Source organism: Pipistrellus kuhlii, unplaced genomic scaffold (genome assembly GCF_014108245.1).
Source record: "Pipistrellus kuhlii isolate mPipKuh1 unplaced genomic scaffold, mPipKuh1.p scaffold_m20_p_9, whole genome shotgun sequence".
NCBI lineage: Eukaryota > Metazoa > Chordata > Mammalia > Chiroptera > Vespertilionidae > Pipistrellus > Pipistrellus kuhlii.
This window is the reverse complement of record NW_023425595.1, coordinates 26,058,269-26,078,957: the sequence shown is the minus strand read 5'-3', so window position 1 is coordinate 26,078,957 and position 20,689 is coordinate 26,058,269. Positions and strand designations below refer to the sequence as shown.

The 20,689-nt window shown below is 51.2% G+C and overlaps 2 protein-coding genes across 12 annotated transcripts in view; one reads left to right on the top strand and one right to left on the bottom strand.

The window, feature by feature from the left end:
- Positions 1 to 2,041, top strand: part of USP47 (ubiquitin specific peptidase 47) — an 89,527-nt gene extending 87,486 nt beyond the window's left edge. For 8 of the 9 annotated variants that reach the window (XM_036428037.2, XM_036428034.2, XM_045577523.1 and 5 more), the window contains one exon: positions 554 to 2,041. In XM_036428037.2, the coding sequence (XP_036283930.1) occupies positions 554 to 728 (175 nt within the window). In that variant the 3' untranslated portion in view covers positions 729 to 2,041. The remainder of the gene's footprint in view (positions 1 to 553) is intronic. The other variant, XM_036428038.2, reaches the window with a different exon arrangement.
- A 5,549-nt stretch (positions 2,042 to 7,590) lies between these two features.
- DKK3 (dickkopf WNT signaling pathway inhibitor 3) overlaps positions 7,591 to 20,689 on the bottom strand; it is a 37,999-nt gene continuing 24,900 nt past the window's right edge. For all 3 annotated transcript variants that reach the window (XM_036428040.2, XM_045577527.1, XM_045577526.1), the window contains exons 5-8: positions 11,938 to 12,030; positions 11,024 to 11,168; positions 10,117 to 10,273; positions 7,591 to 9,147 (exon numbers count right to left, since the gene is read on the bottom strand). In XM_036428040.2, the coding sequence (XP_036283933.1) occupies positions 8,928 to 9,147; positions 10,117 to 10,273; positions 11,024 to 11,168; positions 11,938 to 12,030 (615 nt within the window). In that variant the 3' untranslated portion in view covers positions 7,591 to 8,927. The remainder of the gene's footprint in view (positions 9,148 to 10,116; positions 10,274 to 11,023; positions 11,169 to 11,937; positions 12,031 to 20,689) is intronic.

The following is a 20,689-nucleotide window of genomic DNA, read 5'->3' as shown; positions in this document are numbered from 1 at the left end:
AAAAAAAGTCATTTATGAGTTATTTTACAGCTTTCCTGTAGTAAGTCTTAGAAATACTGTGTATATGCTATACTTCCAGCACATTTTAATTTTGATCAGGCACATCTACGAGCAGTCAGTAGGCACATGTGGCTATTCGCTGATATGTTGGATAATACAGATGTAGAGGACAAAGGAGTCATTGGAGCTTGGCAGAGACAGGTTCAAATTTAGCTTTGTTATTTACCTAACTCCTTATTTGCAAAGTGGTGACAAATTTTATGAGAATTAGAACTATTATTACATTTTTGAAAACTGGTACAATGCTTGTTATTAAATAGATGTTCAGAAATTATAGCTGCTATACTAATAACATGGAAATTGTGCCAGTTTTAGAAGTGAGTGCTATACTAATAAACACATTAGAATTTTACAACATCTTAGTATATGAGATTAATTTCATTGGTGACAGCAGATTTCACTTTCTCACTAAGGAGCATTATAGTATTCAAGCATAATTTAATAGAGGCAGGGGCTATACTGGCCTAATGCATCATTAATATTTTAAATGTAGGGATAAAACAGAAGAATTAATGGAGTTGACAGATGAGCAAAGAAATGAACTGATGAAAAAAGAAAGCAGTCGACTCCAGAAGACGGGACATCGAGTAACATACTCACCTCGGAAAGAGAAAGCATTAAAAATATATCTGGATGGAGCACCAAATAAAGATCTGACTCAAGACTGACTCTGCTAGTATAGCATTTTCCCTGGGGGATTTGGTTTTAATTAGACGGTTCACTGCTACTGTGTAGTGCCATTATGGCCGGACATGGTTAGGGGTAACCCCGTGACACCAGCACTGATTGGACCTTCACCAATCAGAAGCTCAGTGCCCAATGGGCCACTGTTTTGACTTGGAATCATGTTGTGCACTATAGTCAAACGTACTGTAAAGTGAAAAGGGATGTGCAAAAAAATAAAAACAAACAAAACCTGCTACTAGAAAAGGGGAAAGGGGAATGAGTAAATGTCTTTTTTTGCGGACAAATGTGCACATAGCCGCTAGTAAAACTAGCCTCAAACAGGATGCTCATAGCTTAATAATAAAAGCTGTGCAAAGGCCATGAATGAATGAATTTTCTGTTTATTTCACTGATACACACATTACCTCATTGACAATTCGTAAGTAAATGCAGCGTGTGTTGACTCTTGGAAAGCAGCAAAAATAGGAGCTGAAGAAGGAAATTCTTAGAACCAGCCGTATGTAACCCAGTAAAGAATTGTGAATTTGTGTTTTCTTGTTTCATTTTTTGCGAAGTATAAAGAACATTATTCTGGAACATCGAAACATTTCCCTTAGACTGCTCCCAGCAGATGGCAGCTCAAATTGCTGAATATTGTAATTATAACTGTACTTAAGTTATGGATGTAGACAATACATTTCACTCGTTCATTCAGCATGTAAATATAACTGATCCTATTGAGTTAACCTACTTGCAGTTCACCTATTTCCCATGGTTCTTTTCACATGTCATCCATGATGTACATTTGTGTACATTGAGAAGTATAGCAGTCTGTAAATGTATTCCTCGGTGAGGTTCCTCAGTGCTGGGTCCCATACGGTTGTATTTGCCCTTGTTAATGAGGTTTTTCTGTTCCGCGGCTTCAGTTTTATTTCTTTTTGTACATTGCTTTTGAAAATATACTTCAAGTTTGAATCTTCCAGAACCCTTGTAAATCCCACTTTAATTTTTGGAGTTGATTTGTAGTTACACGTAGTTTAACTTTGGGGAAATGTCTTAACATCGTGTTGAATAAACTTGCTAGTAAGTCAGGTCATAGCACAGGCTGATGCAGTCAATGTGATTTCATTGCAGAGTCTATTAGAATCGGCAAGTTTTTGCTTTGCTAAATACAACTATCCAATGAACACAATTATACGTACATTTTGAAAATGCCATCTAATTTATAAAAATCAATAAAAAGGTTTTGGTAAAACTTTTTCATGCCAGATGCTGTTTACAACAATGAACATGCCAATAAAACATTTGTTCATTCTGTTGTGTTACTTTAGTCATTCAACTTTTATGGATGAAGAATCTGGGTTGAGAATTGATTTGTTTTCTTTAAATATAACATTTTGTAATGTGTACTGGATAATGATCTCATTTCTATGATAACGTATGTTTACAGTAAAGTTCTCATAAGAGATGAAAAGATGTTAATATTTAACTTTGGAGAATCCTGTCAATATTACAAAATCAGATTTTTACCTTTTTTACTTTTAAGAAATAATAATTAGAAAACAATATTAGCAGATGTTGGCTCTGCAGTTTGAATATAATGACTTAATATAGTTTAAAAGTCTCTTGGCATCCACAAGGATAAAAATCTTTTTTAAGGTATTTTTCTGGCTAATTTTTATTCCCTGTAAGTTATATAACAGTCTGATCACTTTGAAGTAGTGTTCCGAGTTTGCATTGTTGGAAATGGCAGTTGTCTCAGAGGAAAACTGGGAACGTGGTGGGGAGTTGTCTCTCAGGATCACAGACTTTCTTTGGTCCATGCAGGCCTGCCTGCTTGGGTCATGAAGTTAATAAACAGGGTTCCTGATTTCAGGGACTGACTGGAGCAAAGAAGGCTGATTTGTAAACAAAACTAGCTGTGATCTTGTTTGATTTGGTTTTGTTATTGTTCCTATAAGAGTAAATGGTAAAATTCTTCTCATTCTGTGCCTTCTGCCCTGATTTTTTATTTGTGTTTGCTACTTTTAGTTGCAGGCATATCACAAATACCAAAAGTAAAGAAAATTTCATTATAGAAAAAAAGTTTAAGCTCTCATTTTTCAGTACCCAATGAGTGAAAACACAATGTTGCCCTTAGTAATTTCAGTAAAGGGGTGGTAAACGTTTCAAAATGAACTTGTGATAGAACAGTAATTTGTGTTAAGGGAGATAAATGTGTGTCACACCAACACCACCAGTACCATCTCCACCACCCCTCCCCTTTCCTCAGATTCAAACGATCAAGTGAGCACCTCTGAGGCCAAGAGGCAGAGCATTAACTGGACCAACTGCCCACGTCGGGCAGGCCTGGAGCCTGGTTCGCCTGCTGAGTCTCCTGAGGCTGAGACAGGCCACAGGCAGTAAACTGACCCTGCTTCCACGCGAGGTTTCAAAGCGCTTTTACTGTGCGGCAGATGGGTTTGTAGGCACGGACATTTCTGAGGCAGGTATTAAAGGCGAGGAGGAAAAGCTACTGTTTAAAGACCATGCTATGGTTTGCTGCTCTGTATAGAAGTTCCCTAGTTAAAACTCCACTTCAGAAACGATAGAAGTGAAAAATAATAAAAATGGTGAGTGAAGGACTATCTACAAAAATATTTGGCGATCTCTTTTGTACTGTGATGAAAAGTACTTTAAAATTCTGAGAGGGCAGGATGAACCAGTGCCACAGCTAGAAAACGGTCCAGTAGCTATTGGTTGCCAGGCTGCACTGTTAGGAATGGCTTTGTGACATCTCTAGGCCAAGAGAGAAGGAGAGAGCTACAGGCTTACAATGTGGCCTGCGTTAAATGAGTGCACTAAGTCTGGAAGTGACCTGTGAATGTATGGAATGCAATAAAGTCTTTTATTCTGGTTCATTTGGCTACTGAAGTTCTCCCTCTGAGTTTTGCCCTTTGTTCTGCTTCGAGACCCTTCCCAGCTTTTTTGTGCTTATGACTTGCAAATTGTAATCTAAAGTACATGGAATAGAGGAGAATCTGAATTAGCAAGTTTTTTGTTTGCTACCGTATTTTCTGGCGTATAAGACGACCCCCTAATTTTACAGTTAAAACATAGGTTTAGGCCTATATTCGCTGTATAAGACTACCCCCCACTTCCGAGGCAACACCAGTTCTTTTTTTAATAGACCGCCTTTCTGACTCTGGCCAATCTGAGCAGGCTTTTTACTAGAACACAATGTAGCTTTGGATACAGAACATGTATAATTTGCATGCATAAAAAGCCTGCTTGGATTGGCTGAATTAGAGAGGTGGTCTATTAAAAAAAGAACTGGTGTTGCCTCGGAAGTGGGGGGTAGTCTTATACAGCGAATATAGGCCTAAACCTATGTTTTAACTGTAAAATTAGGGGGTCGTCTTATATGCCGGAAAACACGGTAAATAAAACTCCATCTAAACAATTCTGTGTAGTTTTTGAAAAACAAATTAATACTTGAGTCAAATAGCTATCAGAAGGCCATAAATTCTTAAATGCAAAATAGTGTCTATGTATAAAGTTTTGTAGGGTTGTTTTGTTTAAACCAGATTAACAAAGGAGCTTTTGTCCAAATAAATTTTAACCACCTAGACCAGTGGTCGGCAAACTCATTAGTCAACAGAGCTGCAAACCACAGCTCAGGAGCTGCAGTTTGCCGACCACTGACCTAGACTTAAGAGTATATGAAATCATGTCCCTTCCATGTCGTTCACCTGGGGAAGCGGGGTGCTGTGGTCATGGGGTTAGGTTCAGTGTTCATTTTCAAAACTTGGCTTTGAGAAACACTCAAGAATACTGGACAACACCCAGAGTGTGTTAAAGCATTTAGAAAAGAATGCAGCAGTCAGTAGGGGCAAGCAAGGAGGACAGACAACACAGGCAGAATGCTCGGCTCTCCTGCCTGCAAGAAAAGCTGGCCTTCCGACTGCTCATGGCTGAGAAGTGGCCCCCTCCCCAGGGAGTTTCTAGTGGGCCCTGTGGCCCGGCCTGAGGTGGGGAAGACACTCGGGTGCGTTCCCTGCTCCCAGCCTGCCCCTCCCCTGTCCAGTCTCATAGTTTTCTGCCTCGTTGATAATACTTAAGGAACCCATTTAATTACGGAGTATCAACTTGAGATACAAATATGCAGGGGTAACTGCCAGCCCTGTGTGTTCTGTAGAATGCAGTTTCCCATTGAAGTCGCTGTCATCCCGCTCTCAGTGCAGTCCTGTCACTTTAAGTCACGGCATTATTAAAACAATCTGATCTTACTGGTCATTCGATTTAAAGCTTCCCCGCCACCAAGCACAGTGCCCGTCCTTGGGGGGCCTGGCTTGGAGAGGAAGGGGGGCAGGCAATGCTCCTGCACCAACTCTGCCCGGAGGAGGGGAAGAGGATAAAGACATCCCCTCACTGCAGCCTCCTGTTGGTCATGGTGGGGCTCCTGCCGCCTTTTGTCCTGTCTGTTCATTCACTGTGAACAGGTGCCCAGCAGGTCCTCCCAGACAAGGACTCAATTCCAAACAGCACTGGAGTTTATGAAACTTGACACTTGCCAACCTCCTGCTGGCATGAGGCCTTCCTGTGCAATGTGTACCATTTGTCCCATGCTGCCCTGGTCCCCACTGAGCCTTTCACCCTTATTCCACCTTCCATCCCCCTCTCGAGGGGCGAGTGCTGTTAGAGTCTCCTTTTTGCCTCTGTTCCACACTGCGTAGCTGCTATAACATGCTCCTCTCCTCCCTGGAGCTCCTTCTCTGGTCCAGTGCCAAGTCAGCGGGACCTGCGGCTTCTGCGCAGACTCACCCCCATAATGCCTCAGTAGCTTCGTACAAATTGTGTGCTGCTCTTGAGTTTAGCTAAAGAAAGAAGTCTCATCCCCCCCCACCCACCCCAATTCATGGGAGTTCGGAGGGAAATGGCCTGTTTTCTGAACACTAACTTCCTCAACGGGTATGTCTTACCCCTTTTCTGGGCTTTCCACAGAACAGATGTGCTGCTGCTGAAACGGCACCCCAGCAAGCCCTGCCCGGAGGGAGCTGCCCCACAGCTGTTGGCCTCTGAACGTAGAAACCCAGCCTAGCAATCAGTCATCTCAGAATAATCAAGTTGCATTTCTTGGCTGTCTGAAGGGGATACACAGACCGCAGGAATACTTAATGCCCCTTTTCTGATCCCACCCCACACCGCAGGATTCTCTTTTTTAAAAATACCTTTTTATTGATTTCAGAGAGGAGAGAGAGAAATATCAATGATGAGAGAGAATCATTGATCAGCTGCCTCCTGCATGCCCCACATGGGGATCAAGCCCACACCGGGCATGTGTCCTGACCAGGAATCTAATCACGACCTGGTTCATAGGCCGACGCTCAACCACTGAGCCACGTAGGCCAGGCCCCTTGCTTCTCTCTCTAACTCTCATCCTTCTGCCCAGTATCCCTTTCTCCTGTGCCAAAACCTAAAGAATCAGGCTCGTCAGGCAGGGAAAGCCAGTCAGGAGGGGGAAAGAGAAGAAGGAACTAAACAGGAAGAATCTGCAGCCATTGTTTTTGTCCCATCACACTTCCTGTTCATTCTACGGTCTTGAGGGTGAATAGGCCAGCCATCCTCATCTGCGAGGAAGGTCAGGTTGGAGACGGAACCTTGGCAGGAACTCTGGCCCTAAGATTCATGTACCAAACTTCACCAAACCCTTACCACATTCCATTTAGAATTGTAAGGAAGATACATCAGCTACTCTTTATGTGGATTTCAGCCAAGTATTTTGCAAAGCCTCTCTGCGTATATTTTCCTGGCTATTGATAACAAAGTAGAGAAAAATAATATACCTGCATATAAGCTCCATGAGAAAGGAAACTAGTTTTATCTGATTGTCTCCCTGGCACTTAATATAGAGCCTGACATATAGTAGGTGCTCAATAAATTTGATTGAAGTAATTTTCAGCCTCTTCTCCAAACATTTGCTCAAATGTACCTTGTCTTCCAACCATTGTGAATTACTTGCTATTTCCCTACATACTATCCTCCTCCTTGCCTCCCTCCCTCTTGCCCAAGGCCCAGATGCCTTTTCCCATTCCTTCTGGCTTCCTGATCAGCTCCTATCATCTTTGAGAGCCAGTTCCCATGCTAGGTTTCCCAAGCCACATCCTTTGAGGCACCGTAACATTCTGTTACGATATCGGTTTGACTGCTTATGTGTTATCCGTGCTGGGTTTAGGGTATCCTTCAGGGTAGGGACCCTATCAGGATCAACCTGCACCCCCAGAGTATATCAGCACCTGGTTCTGAGCAGGCAATCTATAAGTATGTGGAATAATAAGAATGTACAATGATGATTTTAACATTAAACAGAGACGAGCTCTATATTTGATCTTAAAGTTATCACTTGACCCTGAGTATCCTATCCTTCATATTGTTTTGTTTTTGACTTCCAGCTCCAACACTTAACCTTTCAGAGCCTCCATTTCTTCATCTGTTAAATGGAGAAAATACTCATGAATTCAATGAAGATTAATTGAGGTAATATAGGCAGCCTGCCGCCAGATGACCTCAATACCCAGTAGCTTTATTATCACAGGCCCTGAGGACCTACAGTGTGATGGCCCAGAGATGCTTGATGAAGGAAAGGGACATACACACTCCACTGACTCTTCCAGAAGACAGCGAAACACTGATACTCAAGACGAATTCCCATCCCCGAATGGTTAGCATTTCTAACACATTTTGGTGCTGAAAGAAGTGTGCTTCAGTTGTCTGGAAAGTGTACTTACATGGGAGAGAGGCAGGTCATTTTTTTTTTTTTCTGGCTGGAAGGGTTTTTCATATTTATCCAAAGTCAAAAGGAAAAAAGTCCAAGAACTACGAAAGAAGAGTTTAAGTGATTTATGCTTGATTTCTAAATGCAACATATGTGTGTATACATCACTTAAAACTCAAAGAAAGCATGCGTATACAATCATGTGCAACTTTTAAAATTTAATAACTCTGGGTGAATACATGATGGAAACAGTCCATGACACCTGAAAAGATCGTTTGTGGAACAGCACACAGTTCAGAGCTCAGTCTGGGTATTGCAGCCGTATTTCACAGAGCCTTGCTTGGTTTGATTTTCTCCATGTGGCTGATAATGGCCTGCAGTTGCTGGTAAGTGATTTTGCAAATTTCATTTACAATCCTGGCCCCACAATTACCCAAGTGCTGTTTCTGGCAAGTTAACGTAAATATTATGCTCTGATCCTGTCCCCTCAGAGTGACTAATGTAACTAACCGCCCCAGGGGACAGTGTCAGTTCCTCCTGTCACCACCAGAAGGATGACCCGTCCCACACTGGGGAGAACGCTATTTCCAAGAGGAGAAGTTGACTCCTGGAGACATGTGGGTACTAGTTTCACCTCCATTCCAGATGTGCCTCAGAAAAAGAAAAATTTCATTTTTCGTCTTAGTGGGGGGTATTTTTGGTGGCACAGGGGCTGGTGGGGAGCAGTAGGGGAGCACTAGGCTCGGGGTCACATTGGGTGAAATCCTGCTATGCTCGTCACTAGCCTGACCTGTATGAGCCTCTGAGATGCTGACATTTGGGGAATCAATGCCCCTTCACCGGGCTGTGGTGACAGGTCTGGATCGTGGAGGGGAAACTGCTTGCCTGGCACAGAGGTAGGAACTGAGTGGCTGCTAAAAAGCTGAATGCATGCAACTCGGAGGCCACAGGATGTTTCTCCCGAAGGCACAGCAAGCCTGTGCCGTGCGAAGAACTGCGTGAGGGTTTCATTTGTTAGATTTTTGCCAGGTTTATGGTTGCTAAACAGGGCACTCTTCTCCACGTGTGTAAGCATCAACATTTCCGTACAACCCGTCATGAGGAAATTCTGCCCCCTTTTCGGTCCCCTCCTTGGCTGGGGGAAGGGGGCACAGAACAAAATGAAACGTGCCATCTGCCAACCAGCAGAAGCAAAGCAGCCAGCACCTGGACCTGTTTAGCAGCCTTGTCCCGCCTTCCCCCGCACCCAGGCAGCAGAACTGAGATGCCTGGGGTACAGCGCGGGGAGCGGGACGAGTATGCGGCCCCTCATTCTGTTTCGAGCCAGAGGGAGAATGTTCTGGGAAGAGGCCATGGAAAAAAGCCTGGTGAGCCAACACCTAGAGGACACAGCTGGGGAAATAAATTAGCTACTTCTATTGCACTCTACCGGAGGACAAGCCCGGCTCTAGATCTCGTCTCCCTCCAGCAGCTCGGTGGCGGCATCCGGCTCCCCGAGAGCCATCTCCACCGACAGGCTCCGCTCCAGGTCCTCCAGCTCCCGGCGCACCTCCTCGATGAAGCTGCCGTCTCCGTAGTCGCCGGGGGCCTCTCGGGGCACCAGGCTCTTCCCGACCTCCTCATGGCTCCCCACGAAGGTCGGCTTGCACACATAGACCAGGCTGTGGCTGCGGGGAGAGGGGCTGAGGCTCAGCCAACGGCCGTGTCTCCCCAGAGGGCAAAGCCAGCTCTCAACTTGGGGAGCCTGGGCCGAGACAAAGGCTTTCCTTATACCTCCGGCCTCATCACCTACAGGACCCTCCTCTAACATCCCCCCTGCCAGCATCTTACGTTAGAAAAGTTTGCTGAGGGCGCCCATTTTCGAAGAATGTACTCAAGGGGCAGCTCCCCCCCCCCCCCCCACACACACCCCTTCAGGGGCAGGCCTGGCTTCCTGTGACTGCAGGCTCAGCAACCCAGGGGCAGGCCCTGAGGACAGGGGAGTCTGAGAGTTTACAGCTCCCGGCCCATCGGTGCCTCCAGGCAGGCGCAGCCCCTGACAGTGGGATAGGGCCTAACTGCCTCCCCTGCTGGGCCTGGGGGAGCCTTGGGCCTGTGGGGCAGGGAGGGGCCTTCTGTCTGCCCAGCCACCCAGGACTCTGCTGGGAGAGAGGGCTGGGTAACAGACGCCCAGAGGCCTGGGAAAAGCACACTGAGAAACAGCCATGGTGGTCTCTCAGAGCCTCCAGCCCCCTTTGGTATCCTCTGCCTCGGGGCGGGGCAGGCCCTCCCGGTTTCCCTCCTAATTCTCTGCAGGCGCCTTCTCAGCTGGTCCTTTGTCTAATGGGCCCGGGCTCCCCTCAGCCCTCAGCGCTCCTCCCTCCACACCCGCTTCCCAGACCACTCACTCCCGAGGCTTCAACCACCACCTAGAGGTGCCCCAACGCTGTACCCCCCCCACCCCACCCCCACACACACCTTCTTCTCAGCCCCAGTCCTACAGGTCTGACCACGACTGAGCCCCTCCACCAGGAAGATCAAGGACACTTCCCATCAAACCGATCCTCAACGGAGCCCACGTTTCCCTGGCTCCCGAGTCCCCAGGGGGTGGCACCTCATCCCCCCTTGGCCCCTGACAAGGACAGATGGGGCCTCACCTGTGAGGCTGGCAGAGGAGGCCACTGGCACACGGGCAGCGGTCCAAAGCTCCGTCAGGCTCCAGCTCCCAGGTGATGAGGTCCAGGAGCCGGCTGGCAGGGTCGTGGCAGAGCTCACCCTCCACGGGCAGGGGTGTGCACACGGGGAACAGCAGGCCTGGAACCAGCCAACAGTCACCCCTGCGCCCCAGCACCACGGCAGGCACCAGGGGAGGGAGAAACGGAAAGCAACCTCCCACGTGCCAGCCTCAGCCTCCAGGCGGAGGTTAGGCTTGAAGAAGTGGAGTGAGAAGCAATGAGAATGGCAGAAGGGGCTCAAGAGAGAATGAGCTGGAGCAGTCAAGGAAGACTGCCTGGAAGAGGTGGGCTTGTGCTGGGTTTTGAGGCCAAAGGTCAGGAGAAATTGACAGTGGGAGACAGGTGTTCGAGACCGGGGATCAGCACCAATAAAAGCCTGGGGGTGGGCTCAGGCTGGGGCCGTGAGCCTCCCAAACGGGCCGAGTGGTGGAGAGAAAAGGAGGATGGATCAGCTGGCGCTGGCCAAGGCTTGGAGATGGACCGGGGAGTCTAATTAAAGCAACAGAACTGGAGTGGCTGCCACTCCCAGAGGAGAATTATCCAGAAAGCTGTTCCTGAGGAAACCTGCAGGAGCAGCAGGTACCAGGTGCACCGGGGGATGGGGAGGATGGCCCAGGGCGAGGCTTTCAGAAACACTTGCAGGAGAGAGAGTGCCTGAGCTCTGCTCACCGGGGAGGGCAGTGCATGGAGGCCGTGGAAGAGGGGCCATTCGGTTCACAGGAAACGGGCCTGGAGCCAGCGCTACCTCAGGCTGGGGAGTGAGTGAGGTGGGGTGGGACGCTGGGGCTGGGGACAGGGCTCAGCCTGCAAACAGAAGGGAGCCACCCACCTCTCTGGAAGGCACAGCACAGCCCGGGCTGGCAGTCCCTCTGGTTGTCGCAGATGGTCCCGTTGCTGCCTTTGGTGGCTGTTTCGGTGCAGTGACCCCAGGCACACAGCTGGTCTCCACAGCACTCACTGTCCCGGGTGCAGACCTGCAGGAGGTGGGAAGCACAACAGCCCGGCTCACAGACCCGGCGAGCCCCGCCTGTACCCCCAACCCCCAGCGGGAAAGCCTTAGGACACTACCACATGGCCCACTGTACAGAGGAGGAAACTGAGGCCCTCGGTCGGGGAGGAGGGGTTTGTGGAAGTAACGGGAGCAGAGGTGAGGGGCCAGCACACTGGGAAACAGCCCTAGGGGAGGCATGAACCCGAGTGCTCCCTCACAGCTTGGGGTTTTGCCTTTAAAGGGTGTACATGTCTTTGCGGTTGTGCCCTGCCTCCTGCTCATTCGGTCGTTAGGTCCCTGGGTCAGGAAGGAGGTGGCTTAGGGCCACAGATGAGGCAGCACCAGGAGCCTTAGAAGCTGATTAGATTAAGGCCCAAGCCCGGGAGGGCCAGGTGGGTGGTCAGGCACGTGGGTGCTGTGGGCCTGGATCCCATGTGGGAAATGCACTTGGAGAGCAGAGCTGGTCCCCACAGCTGTGCCCAGTGACGGCACCCAGCGGGACAGGCCGAGGGAACCCGCTCCCACCATGGCAGCTGGAAAACAGAGGGCTGCCTGCCGTTCCGGAGGTGGCGGGTCGGCAGGTGGCCTCCTGGTCACTCCAGGAGTCAGCCCACGGGGCGCTGCGGAGGGGCTCCTCCCGGTGGGGACCTGGTGGAGCTCCAGAGGAGAACGCGGGGCGGGGAGCTTCTCCCCAGGGCTTTTCTGGGCCCCCACGCCCTGGTGCTGCAGCCCGGAGGCCTCTGGACACTCACTGCCTGGTGGTCCTGGCACGGCTGGCAGGTGTACTGGAAGCTGGCAAACTGGCAGTACCTGCGGGACCCGCAGTCCTCGTCAATGATGCACTCCTGTGTGGGGGGAGAGGGGGACAGCTTCATCAGGAAAGGCAGCCGGCAAGCCCACCTCACCAGGAAGAGAAAGCCCCACTCACCCCCCACCCCCAGCTCTGCAGGCTCAGGGCAGAGACAGGCTCCAGGCCCCTCAGGCTGGCGGGCCCTCACCCGCACAGCTCGGAAGGCTCCAGCCCTCTGGGACGCCACACCCAGTCCAACAATCCTCTCTGTGTGCAGCCTCCGCTCACACCCAGGGTGGGGAGCTTGGAGACCGGGGCCCTGCTTCTGCTCTGAGCAGATGGATTTAATAAAAAGAGCTAATGAGTTGCAGGCCCGGGAGGAGCTGGAGTTCATCGGGGCCTTTGCTGACTGAGAAGGAAAAGGGTGGCCACGGCGAGCCCACATCAGGGTCCTGGGTCTGGGGCTCACCAGGGTAGCTGCCAGCTTCCAAAGGGGGCGAGGGCACGGCTTGTGTTTCCCACCCCACCCTCCACCCCGACCCCTGCCCCATCCACCCAGACGCTTCCTTATGGCTGCCAGCCCCACTTGGCTCGAGAAATGGAGGAGAGAAGAAAGGAAGGGACTCTGTCCAGCACCGAGTTCCAGAGAGAGAGGTCACGGGAGGGTCACCGTGGTCCTGCCAGTCACGGACACTGGGCTATGTCGGCGCAGGCCGGGGCCCTGGCAGCCGCAGAGGAAAGGGCAGGCGTGGGGAGACCAGGACAAGAGCCACCACCACGGGGGACCGTCACCCCGGCCAGCACAGGCGGGGCTCGCCCAGGGGGCAGCAGGGGGGATTGCTGTTCCCACACTCTGCACTGAACCGGGAGGTCAGAGAGGCCAACGGGCCCGGGACCGTACAGTTAGGTCAGAGCAGGGGACTCTCCACCGCCAGCCCTGGGGGGAAGGGCTCAGGCTCCAGATGCAGCCGTCAGAGACTGTGGATGAGGAAGACCCGCCTGAGGCAGGGATTCTGGGCCCCAGCAGACCTTCTGCAGGTTCTTAGGGGCGGGCGGGACCTGCCACCCACTCTGAGCAGGGCAGGCTCCGTGCTGACAGCAGGTGCCCCCGGGGTCCAGCCCAGCCCCGCTCTGCCCGGTGCACAAGGCAGCAGTGCTCTGGGTGTGGACAAGGAGACTGCCAACGGGCTTTCCGGGCGCCTGTGGGGAGGCTGCGGGGTCAGCGGGGAGGCCCTCCGGGTGGCTTAGTGGCTGGTGTACCCAACTGCAGGCCTGAGGGGGGACAGGGATTAGGTCTAGGTGGCTATAGGCTCAGCTTCTGCAACAGCAGCCCTGGTTCTGAGCCTCAGTCTGGCACACCTCGGGGAGCGGGTCCTGTCCGGCTCACCTCCCAAGGCTTGCCCAGCCAGTGGACTAGCAGTCTCGCGGCCCCTCCAAAGCATGACGACGGGGAAGCGGTGTACGAGTCACCTCGGAGGCGGTGTACGACTCACCGCCGACACCGGGCCCTGGGCCCCCCAGGAATTCCAGAAGAGTCAGGGGTTGACACCCAGCATAATTGAAAAGCAATTTCAATCTTTACTGCAAGTTTTTTTTCAAATGTCTGAGGAGAGGACGTTGCCTGCCTCTGCAAAAGGACCAAACTTCGCTGTTCTCTGCGTCTCCCCAGTGTCTGACTCATCCCCGTTCCCGTGCCAGCAACCCCAGCATGTCAGCGTGCCACCATCACTGTTTTCCCATGAGAAAACAGGCTGGGGTGGGGGTGAGAGTGGGGATGAGGGTGGGGGCGGGACGGGGGAGGTGGAAGAGCTGCCGATGTGGGAAGCTGAGCTGGGGCTGGGCACTCTGTCTGTCTGACCCCGGAGTCCAGATGCCTGAGAAGCCCGCTGGGCTCTAAGTAAACCTCCAGACGAGCCTTGTCTCAGCCACCATGCTCCCTAGACAGACTTGAACCGGCCAGTTCAGCAGAAGCATCCTGACCTTTCTTCCCAAGGAGCATAGCTAAGGGTGGGGGAAGGGCACAGGCATCAGCATCATCTCTGACCCCAGCCACAGCTGACGCATCGGGGCCAATATGAGAATCAAAAAATATATAATTCCATTTTTTAAAAAGGCAACCCGATAGAAAAGGAGACAGAGGGTCTAACAGACGACTCCCAGGAACAAAACCAAGCCGCTTTGCCTCTCCACACGGAGGGTGTTTGACCTCACCAGCAATCAGGAAAGGCAACCGCCAAGAGCTTCCACCCACAATGAGAACAGGGGGAAAGGCTGACGCTCTCTGTGGGGGAGGAAGACTACCCTCCCCAGAGGCCCACGCCCCACTCCCTGGGACCTGACACGTCACATGGCAGGGGGCACTGAAGTCACAGGCGGGATGGAGGTTGCTAATCAGCGGACCTGATGATAAGGAGAGGCGCCTGGATTGCCCAGGTGAGCCCAGTGTAAGCTAAGGGGCCGTGAAGACAGGAAAGGGGCGGAACAGGCCGGGTGATGCCACGGAAGGGGGAGCACTCCACCAGCCACCTGACGCCGCTGGCGTAGAAGGACAAGAACACAGGCCAGGGAACAGACTCCCCTGCCGACACGGAGCTCAGGCCAGCGGGACTCCTGCCGGACCTCTGACCTACAGAACCGTAAGATAACAAATTCCTGTTGTGAACGTAGGGCCGTGGTTGGCAAACTGCGGCTCGCGAGCCACATGCGGCTCTTTGGCCCCTTGAGTGTGGCTCTTCCACAAAATACCACGGCCTAGGCGAATCTATTTTGAAGAAGTGGCTTAGCCGAAACCGGTTTGGCTCAATGGATAGAGCGTCGTCGGCTTGGGGACTGAAAGGTCTCGGGTTAGATTCCGGTCAAGAGCATGTACCTTGGTTGCGGGCATATCCCCAGTAGGGGTGTGTAAGAGGTAGCTGATCGATGACTCTCTCTCATCGATGTTTCTAGCTCTCTACCCCTCTCTCTTCCTCTCTGTACAAAATCAATAAAATAAATTAAAAAAAAAAAAAAAGAAGTGGCTTAGAAGAAGTTTACGTTTAAAAAATGTGGCTTTCAAAGGAGATATAAATATTTCGTTGTACTGTTGACATTTGGCTCTGTGGACTAATGAGTTTGCCGACCACTGGCCTAGGGTAAGCGGTGCAGGAGCAATAGGAAACCGTTGTGATAGCCGGCACTGGCTGGGATTTGAGGAAATGGGCCGAGCCAGACTCTTTGGGGGCCATTAAACTTCAGCTGGGTGTGTTTTTGCAGGCAACTCATCAACACCTGCCACACATCTAAATGCTTGTCTCCTGAGACCCAGTCATTCTCTTCCAGGTGACCACCCTCGGACACTGTCCACATGTACAAACACCTGAGTCCAGGGATGCTTAAGGCTACACCGTGAGAGTATTTCTAGTCCAGATGTAGTGAAAATGCCCAACAAGAGGGGGCTGGTTGAACTGCTGTGTGGTCATTTCATGGGAAAATGGCACCAGACACACACGAAAAAGGAGGGAGCTCTTTGCATTGTGATGTTTGCATCAGTGAGTAAAAGCAAGTGGGGGAACCGTGAAATCCCATTTTGTGGAGTAGAATAACAACATATGTGATACGTGCCTGAGCCCAGCACAGCGCCTGGCACAGAGGGGCAGAGACGTGTTGAAAGGGTAAAACCCCTTGTACATTGTTGTGGCGAACAGGCTAACAGAATGCTGATCATTAGCAACGACTGGGGGGCCAGAGCAAAAAACACACACTTTCCATTCATTAGGCTTCTCATTTCCCAAGCCTCCTGTCGACATAGACTTCTCACTACCTGCTTCCTCTTCCGAATCTCTAATTAAAAAAGATAAGAGCTAAGCCTTCCCGCACCAATCCCCGTGAGACCCTGCTGCTTAAGACTCTCCATCAAGAGAAGCGCACATTCATCCTTAGGGATCCGTTTCCTCCCCTGAGCTGGCTCCTGTGCATGACAAAGCACTCCCTGCAAAGCCATGGTGAAGCAATTAATTTTTTTTTGGTCTAGCTATGGAAATTTTTTTGGCATGGAACTTTGCCAAAGACTTTTGAAAAATTGAAAACACTAAAGCTATTGGTTTCCTTTACTGCCTACAAGGCCAGGTAGGTGAGCCCAGCGTGACCTCCCCTTGAGAGAGTTCAGAGCCTTTGTTCTAACAGGCTGCGGCCAGTTCGCTGTGGATGCACGTTCCCAGCATCCCCTACCAGAGCTCTTTAAGAATTGTGATCATTCCCAAACCTTGGGACTCCAAAGCATGAACCCTAGAGGTCAGGAGGGCACAAGTTTTGAATTCTAGTTTTGTCACTGAATAGCTGTGTGGCCTTAGTGCTCTATGAATGGTGGCCATAGCAACAGCAGCTGTGCATCTCTTACGCAATCCAATGCCCGATTCTCCCCGGGAGCCCCCTGCAAAAAAGACAGGTCCAAACAACGAGCTAGTGTTTCCACCAGCAACCCCCCAGCTCCGACCCGCCCTCACTTGGGAGTTCCACATCCCGTCCTGACTTATCTGTATGCAGAGTGTGTCTGGAGACAGCAGCCTGTGTGCTCACAGGAGTAAGGTGCCTGGGGCCAAGTGGCCTCTCGTCGTATGAAGACCAGGCTTTCCATACAGTAAGGCTGTTAGTTTGGGGTGTCCCCTGAGGACCCCTTACTAGTAGGGGGCAGGGTCCATCTTTTCTGGTGTCAGAGATCTGGAAACAGGTGAGGTCCTCCCTCTTGAAATAGAACTGAAAGGGTGGGAGGGGAGGACTTGGCTTGGGTTTTCCCTCCTAAACTCCAACCCCACAAGCAGAGCTGAGAAATCCAGGATTTTATTCTTTTCAGTAATCCCAGGTTTTCCTAACTGTGTTCAAGGGTTACACTCACAAGTGTGCCGATGTCTTAAAGGAGCCTCAGCACCCAGCTGGACACAGGGTGTCAGAGAAGGTGAGCCCTGAAATAGGAGGCCGTGCAGGTTCTGGGCTCGGGGTACCTCTCAGAGCACTAGGACTAGACCGAGATGAAATTGAAGGCACTTGCCAGGGCAGAAGGTAGGGTCACCTGCGTGCCCTGGAGCTGGAGGGGGAGGTGCCATGGTGGGCCCCTGCCCTTCAGAGCCTACGACAGCAGCCCATGGCCTGCAGAGAGTCCTGGCACCAGGGGGCCAGGGCCTGCCATGGCACAAGTTCTCCAGAATTCCTCTCAGCATGGGTCTCGCTATCCACACATCACAGATGGAGATGCTGAGGTTGAAGGGGTAGGGCCTGCCCAGAGTCGCCAGCTTAGTGGTGGTGGGAGTCCAAGACAGTGGGTCTGACCCTAAAGACAGGTTCTTTTTTTAAAAAAAAAAACATATTTTATTGATATTTTACAGAGAGGAAGGAAGAGGGATAGAGAATTAGAAACATCGATGAGAGAGAAACATTGATCAGCTGCCTCATGCACACCCCCTACTGCAGATGTGCCTACAACCAAGGTACATGCCCTTGACCGGAATCAAACCTAGGACCTTGCAGTCCACAGACCGATGCTCTATCCACTGAGCCAAACCGGTTTCGGCAAGACAGGTTCTTTCCCCGCTCCTCCCGGGAAGCTCATTTTCCTACCCCTGCAGCACTAACCAGTCTCCTCAGGGGACAGGACTGGCCTGAGACAGTGCCCTGGGCCTCACACATCCCCAGAGACAGCAGACAGGAACTCGGGGCCAAGGCCAGGGCCCTGGACGTCTGGGTCTCAACGTCACTTATGAGCTGGCTCCAGCAGTTTCTCTCCGATCCTTGTTCTCCAGTCGCTTCCTGTCTGTCCCGCTCCTCCCTCCTGTCCTTGGCGGGGGCGGGGGGGGGGGGGGGGGAGCTTGACGTCTGAGGCTGGCCACGGGGCTGAAGCCATTCGGAGGACCCATCTTTGTTGTCCGGGGAGAGAGCTATATTTAGAATGCTCTGGCTGGAGCCGCAGGCATGCTGTTCAGATGCCGAGGGAGGTGGGGCTGGCAGCCGATTTGGCAGAATGCTGGGACTGGAAATGGCTCTGGTGCTTGGACACGCTCATGAAATAGTGGAAAATGGCAAAGGAGCTGCTCTGTGTCTTTGATTTTATCACTCGGAGTTGATCGGAGGAGAGCAGCTCCAAGGAGGCAGGAATTCAGAGGGAAGCAAGCAGCGCCGGATCCCGAGAGGCTGTCCTCGCGTGTAGGTGTGAGCCAGGTGGGGCCCAGCCTCTCCAAGACCCGTGGGCTGTGACACTTCCCTTCTCACACTGGCCACGGCACTCTGCCACACCCCTCAGGAATCCCAGACATTCTTGTGCTCATGAGGCCCGAAGGAGGAGCCACGGGGTGGACCTCTCCAGGGCCGGGCTGTCCATAGCCTCCTCTCGAGCCCAAAGCTTGAGGGGGAGGAGGGGAGGCACGGGAAGCAGAGGCCATGGGACTGCCTCGGAGCTGTGCAGAGTTCAGAGAGCACCTGCTGTGTGTCTGACCTGCTCGGAGGTCGTCAGCTCTCGGATCCTCACTGTGAGGTCAGCCACTCCCCCAGCCTGTGCTTTGCACACAGTCGCCATCCACTCAAAGAATACAGAAGGAATGACTGGACGAATAGATGAACCAATGATCAAGCTCCATTTTGCAGATAAGGACATTGAGGCTCAGAGCCCAAGGTCACTGATGGAGTTTAAGAAACAACGATTTAAACCCAAGTCCATCAGACCCCCAAGCCTAGGCTCGCTCCCTGTTGCCTCCAAATACAAATGGGACCACATGAAGATACAAAGCTGTGCACAGCGAAAGAAACCAGCGTCAAATGAAAAGGGAGCCCCCTGTATGGGGGAACATATTTGGCAATGACACATCTGATTAAAGGGGTTAATTTCCAAAATATATCAAGTTCCCATATAACTCAACAAAAGGAACACAACCCCATAAAAAAAAATGGGCAAAAGGCCTGGATAAACACTTCTCCAAAGACATCCAAATGGCCAAGACATAGGAAAAAAGGCTCAACATCACTAATCAGAGAGATGCAAACTAAAGAGACAATGAGGTATCACCTCGTACCTGTCAGAATGGCTGCCATCAACAAATGACAAGTGCTGGTGAAGATGTGGAGAAAAGGAACCCTAGTACACTATTGGTATGAATGCAGACTGGTGTAGCCATTATGAAAATAGTGTGGAGTTTCCTCAAAAAATTAAAATGGAACTGCCATTTGACCCAGTGATCCCACTTCCAGGAATATATCCTAATAAACCTGAAACACCAATCAGAAAGGATATATGCACCCCTATGTTCATAGCGGCACAATTTACAACAGCTAAGATCTGGAAACAGTCCAAGTGCCCATCAAGAGATGAGTGGATAAAAAAGCCGTGTTACATTTATACCATGGAATACTATGCCGCTGCAAAAAAGAAGGATCTCTTACCCATTGAGACAGCATGGAGGGACCTGGAGAGCATTATGCTAACTGAAACAAGCCAGTCAGAGAAAGACAAGTATCACATGATCTCACTTATATATAGAATGTAATGAACAAAATGAATTGATCCAGAGACATTACAGCATGCAGCAGATGGACGAATTTCAGAGGAAATTCAATGGGAAGAGATTAACTAAGTTGGGCAAGAGAAGCCCCATATTATAGAAAAGGAAAGCAAGGCAGTGACATGTAATCACTTACCAAGGTCTTGGGTAAGAATTGGCAGAGGCAGAACTTGCCAAACCCAACCAATGCTCTATGGAGAAAAGGGCACATGTGTCAAACACAAGGCCCGCGGGCCAAATCCGTCCCGCCAGGCCTTGCAATGTGGCCCGCACCGCGCTGTCATCACTGCACTCCGCTGCGTTTCCATCACAATGACAGTTTATGACTGTTCAGTAAACCATTCGGCCCGAGATTTAGGCTGGATTTTAGATTTTGGCCCCTTCTCTGATTGAGTTCGACACCCCTACTCTATGGAGAAAAGGGCAACCCTGGGAGCTGGCGGCTGGGGGCCCAGGCAGAGGGCGGGAGGGGCTGTGTAGACAGGAGGCCTCTGGAGATGGCAGGAGAAGGGGCTCTTAGTTCTGCCTCTGTGTGTGGGGGGGGGGGGGGAAGGGAGGGAGGGGTAGACAAGGTCCCCAAGGCTGAGCCCTGGACCAAGGTGCCTAAAGGGCTAAGAGCAGGAAGTCTCCCCTTTATCTACCAATCAAGTGGGGTTCTCAGGTCCTCTGAGTCCTTTTTGACCTTAAAAGCAGGCCAATGCAGGAACCTATGGAACACACGTGTGCCTTGCTCACAGCAGGGTGCCTGGTCCCTCCTGGAGGCTGCACTGGAACCTTTCCACCAGCTCAGGGCAGGCAGGGGCCCTGAGCCTCCTCACAGGCTCTGGCTTGACCTGCGATGCGGACGGAGCCTGCCTATGGAAAAACCCAGGCAGGAGCCAGGAGCTGGTGCCAGCTATTCTCATCCTGAAGTCCGGTGTCTGCACAAGCTCGTGTCTCCTGGGGCTGCTCCAGCCAGGCCTTCCTCCCCAGGCCCACAGCCCTGAGCGAGGAGGACACGTCCTCCAGGGATGGAGGGGAGAGAGGGGCTCCGGAACAGGGCCTGCTCCCTCCTCAGGAACCCTGTCTGCCGCCAGCCCACAAGCACACTTCCCCACACTCTCTTCTAGTCTCAATGACGTTGCCGTTGGCAACCTTACACCACATTTAATTCCAAAGGAAGCTGCTCATGTGCCCAAGTCCTTTCTCACCAAA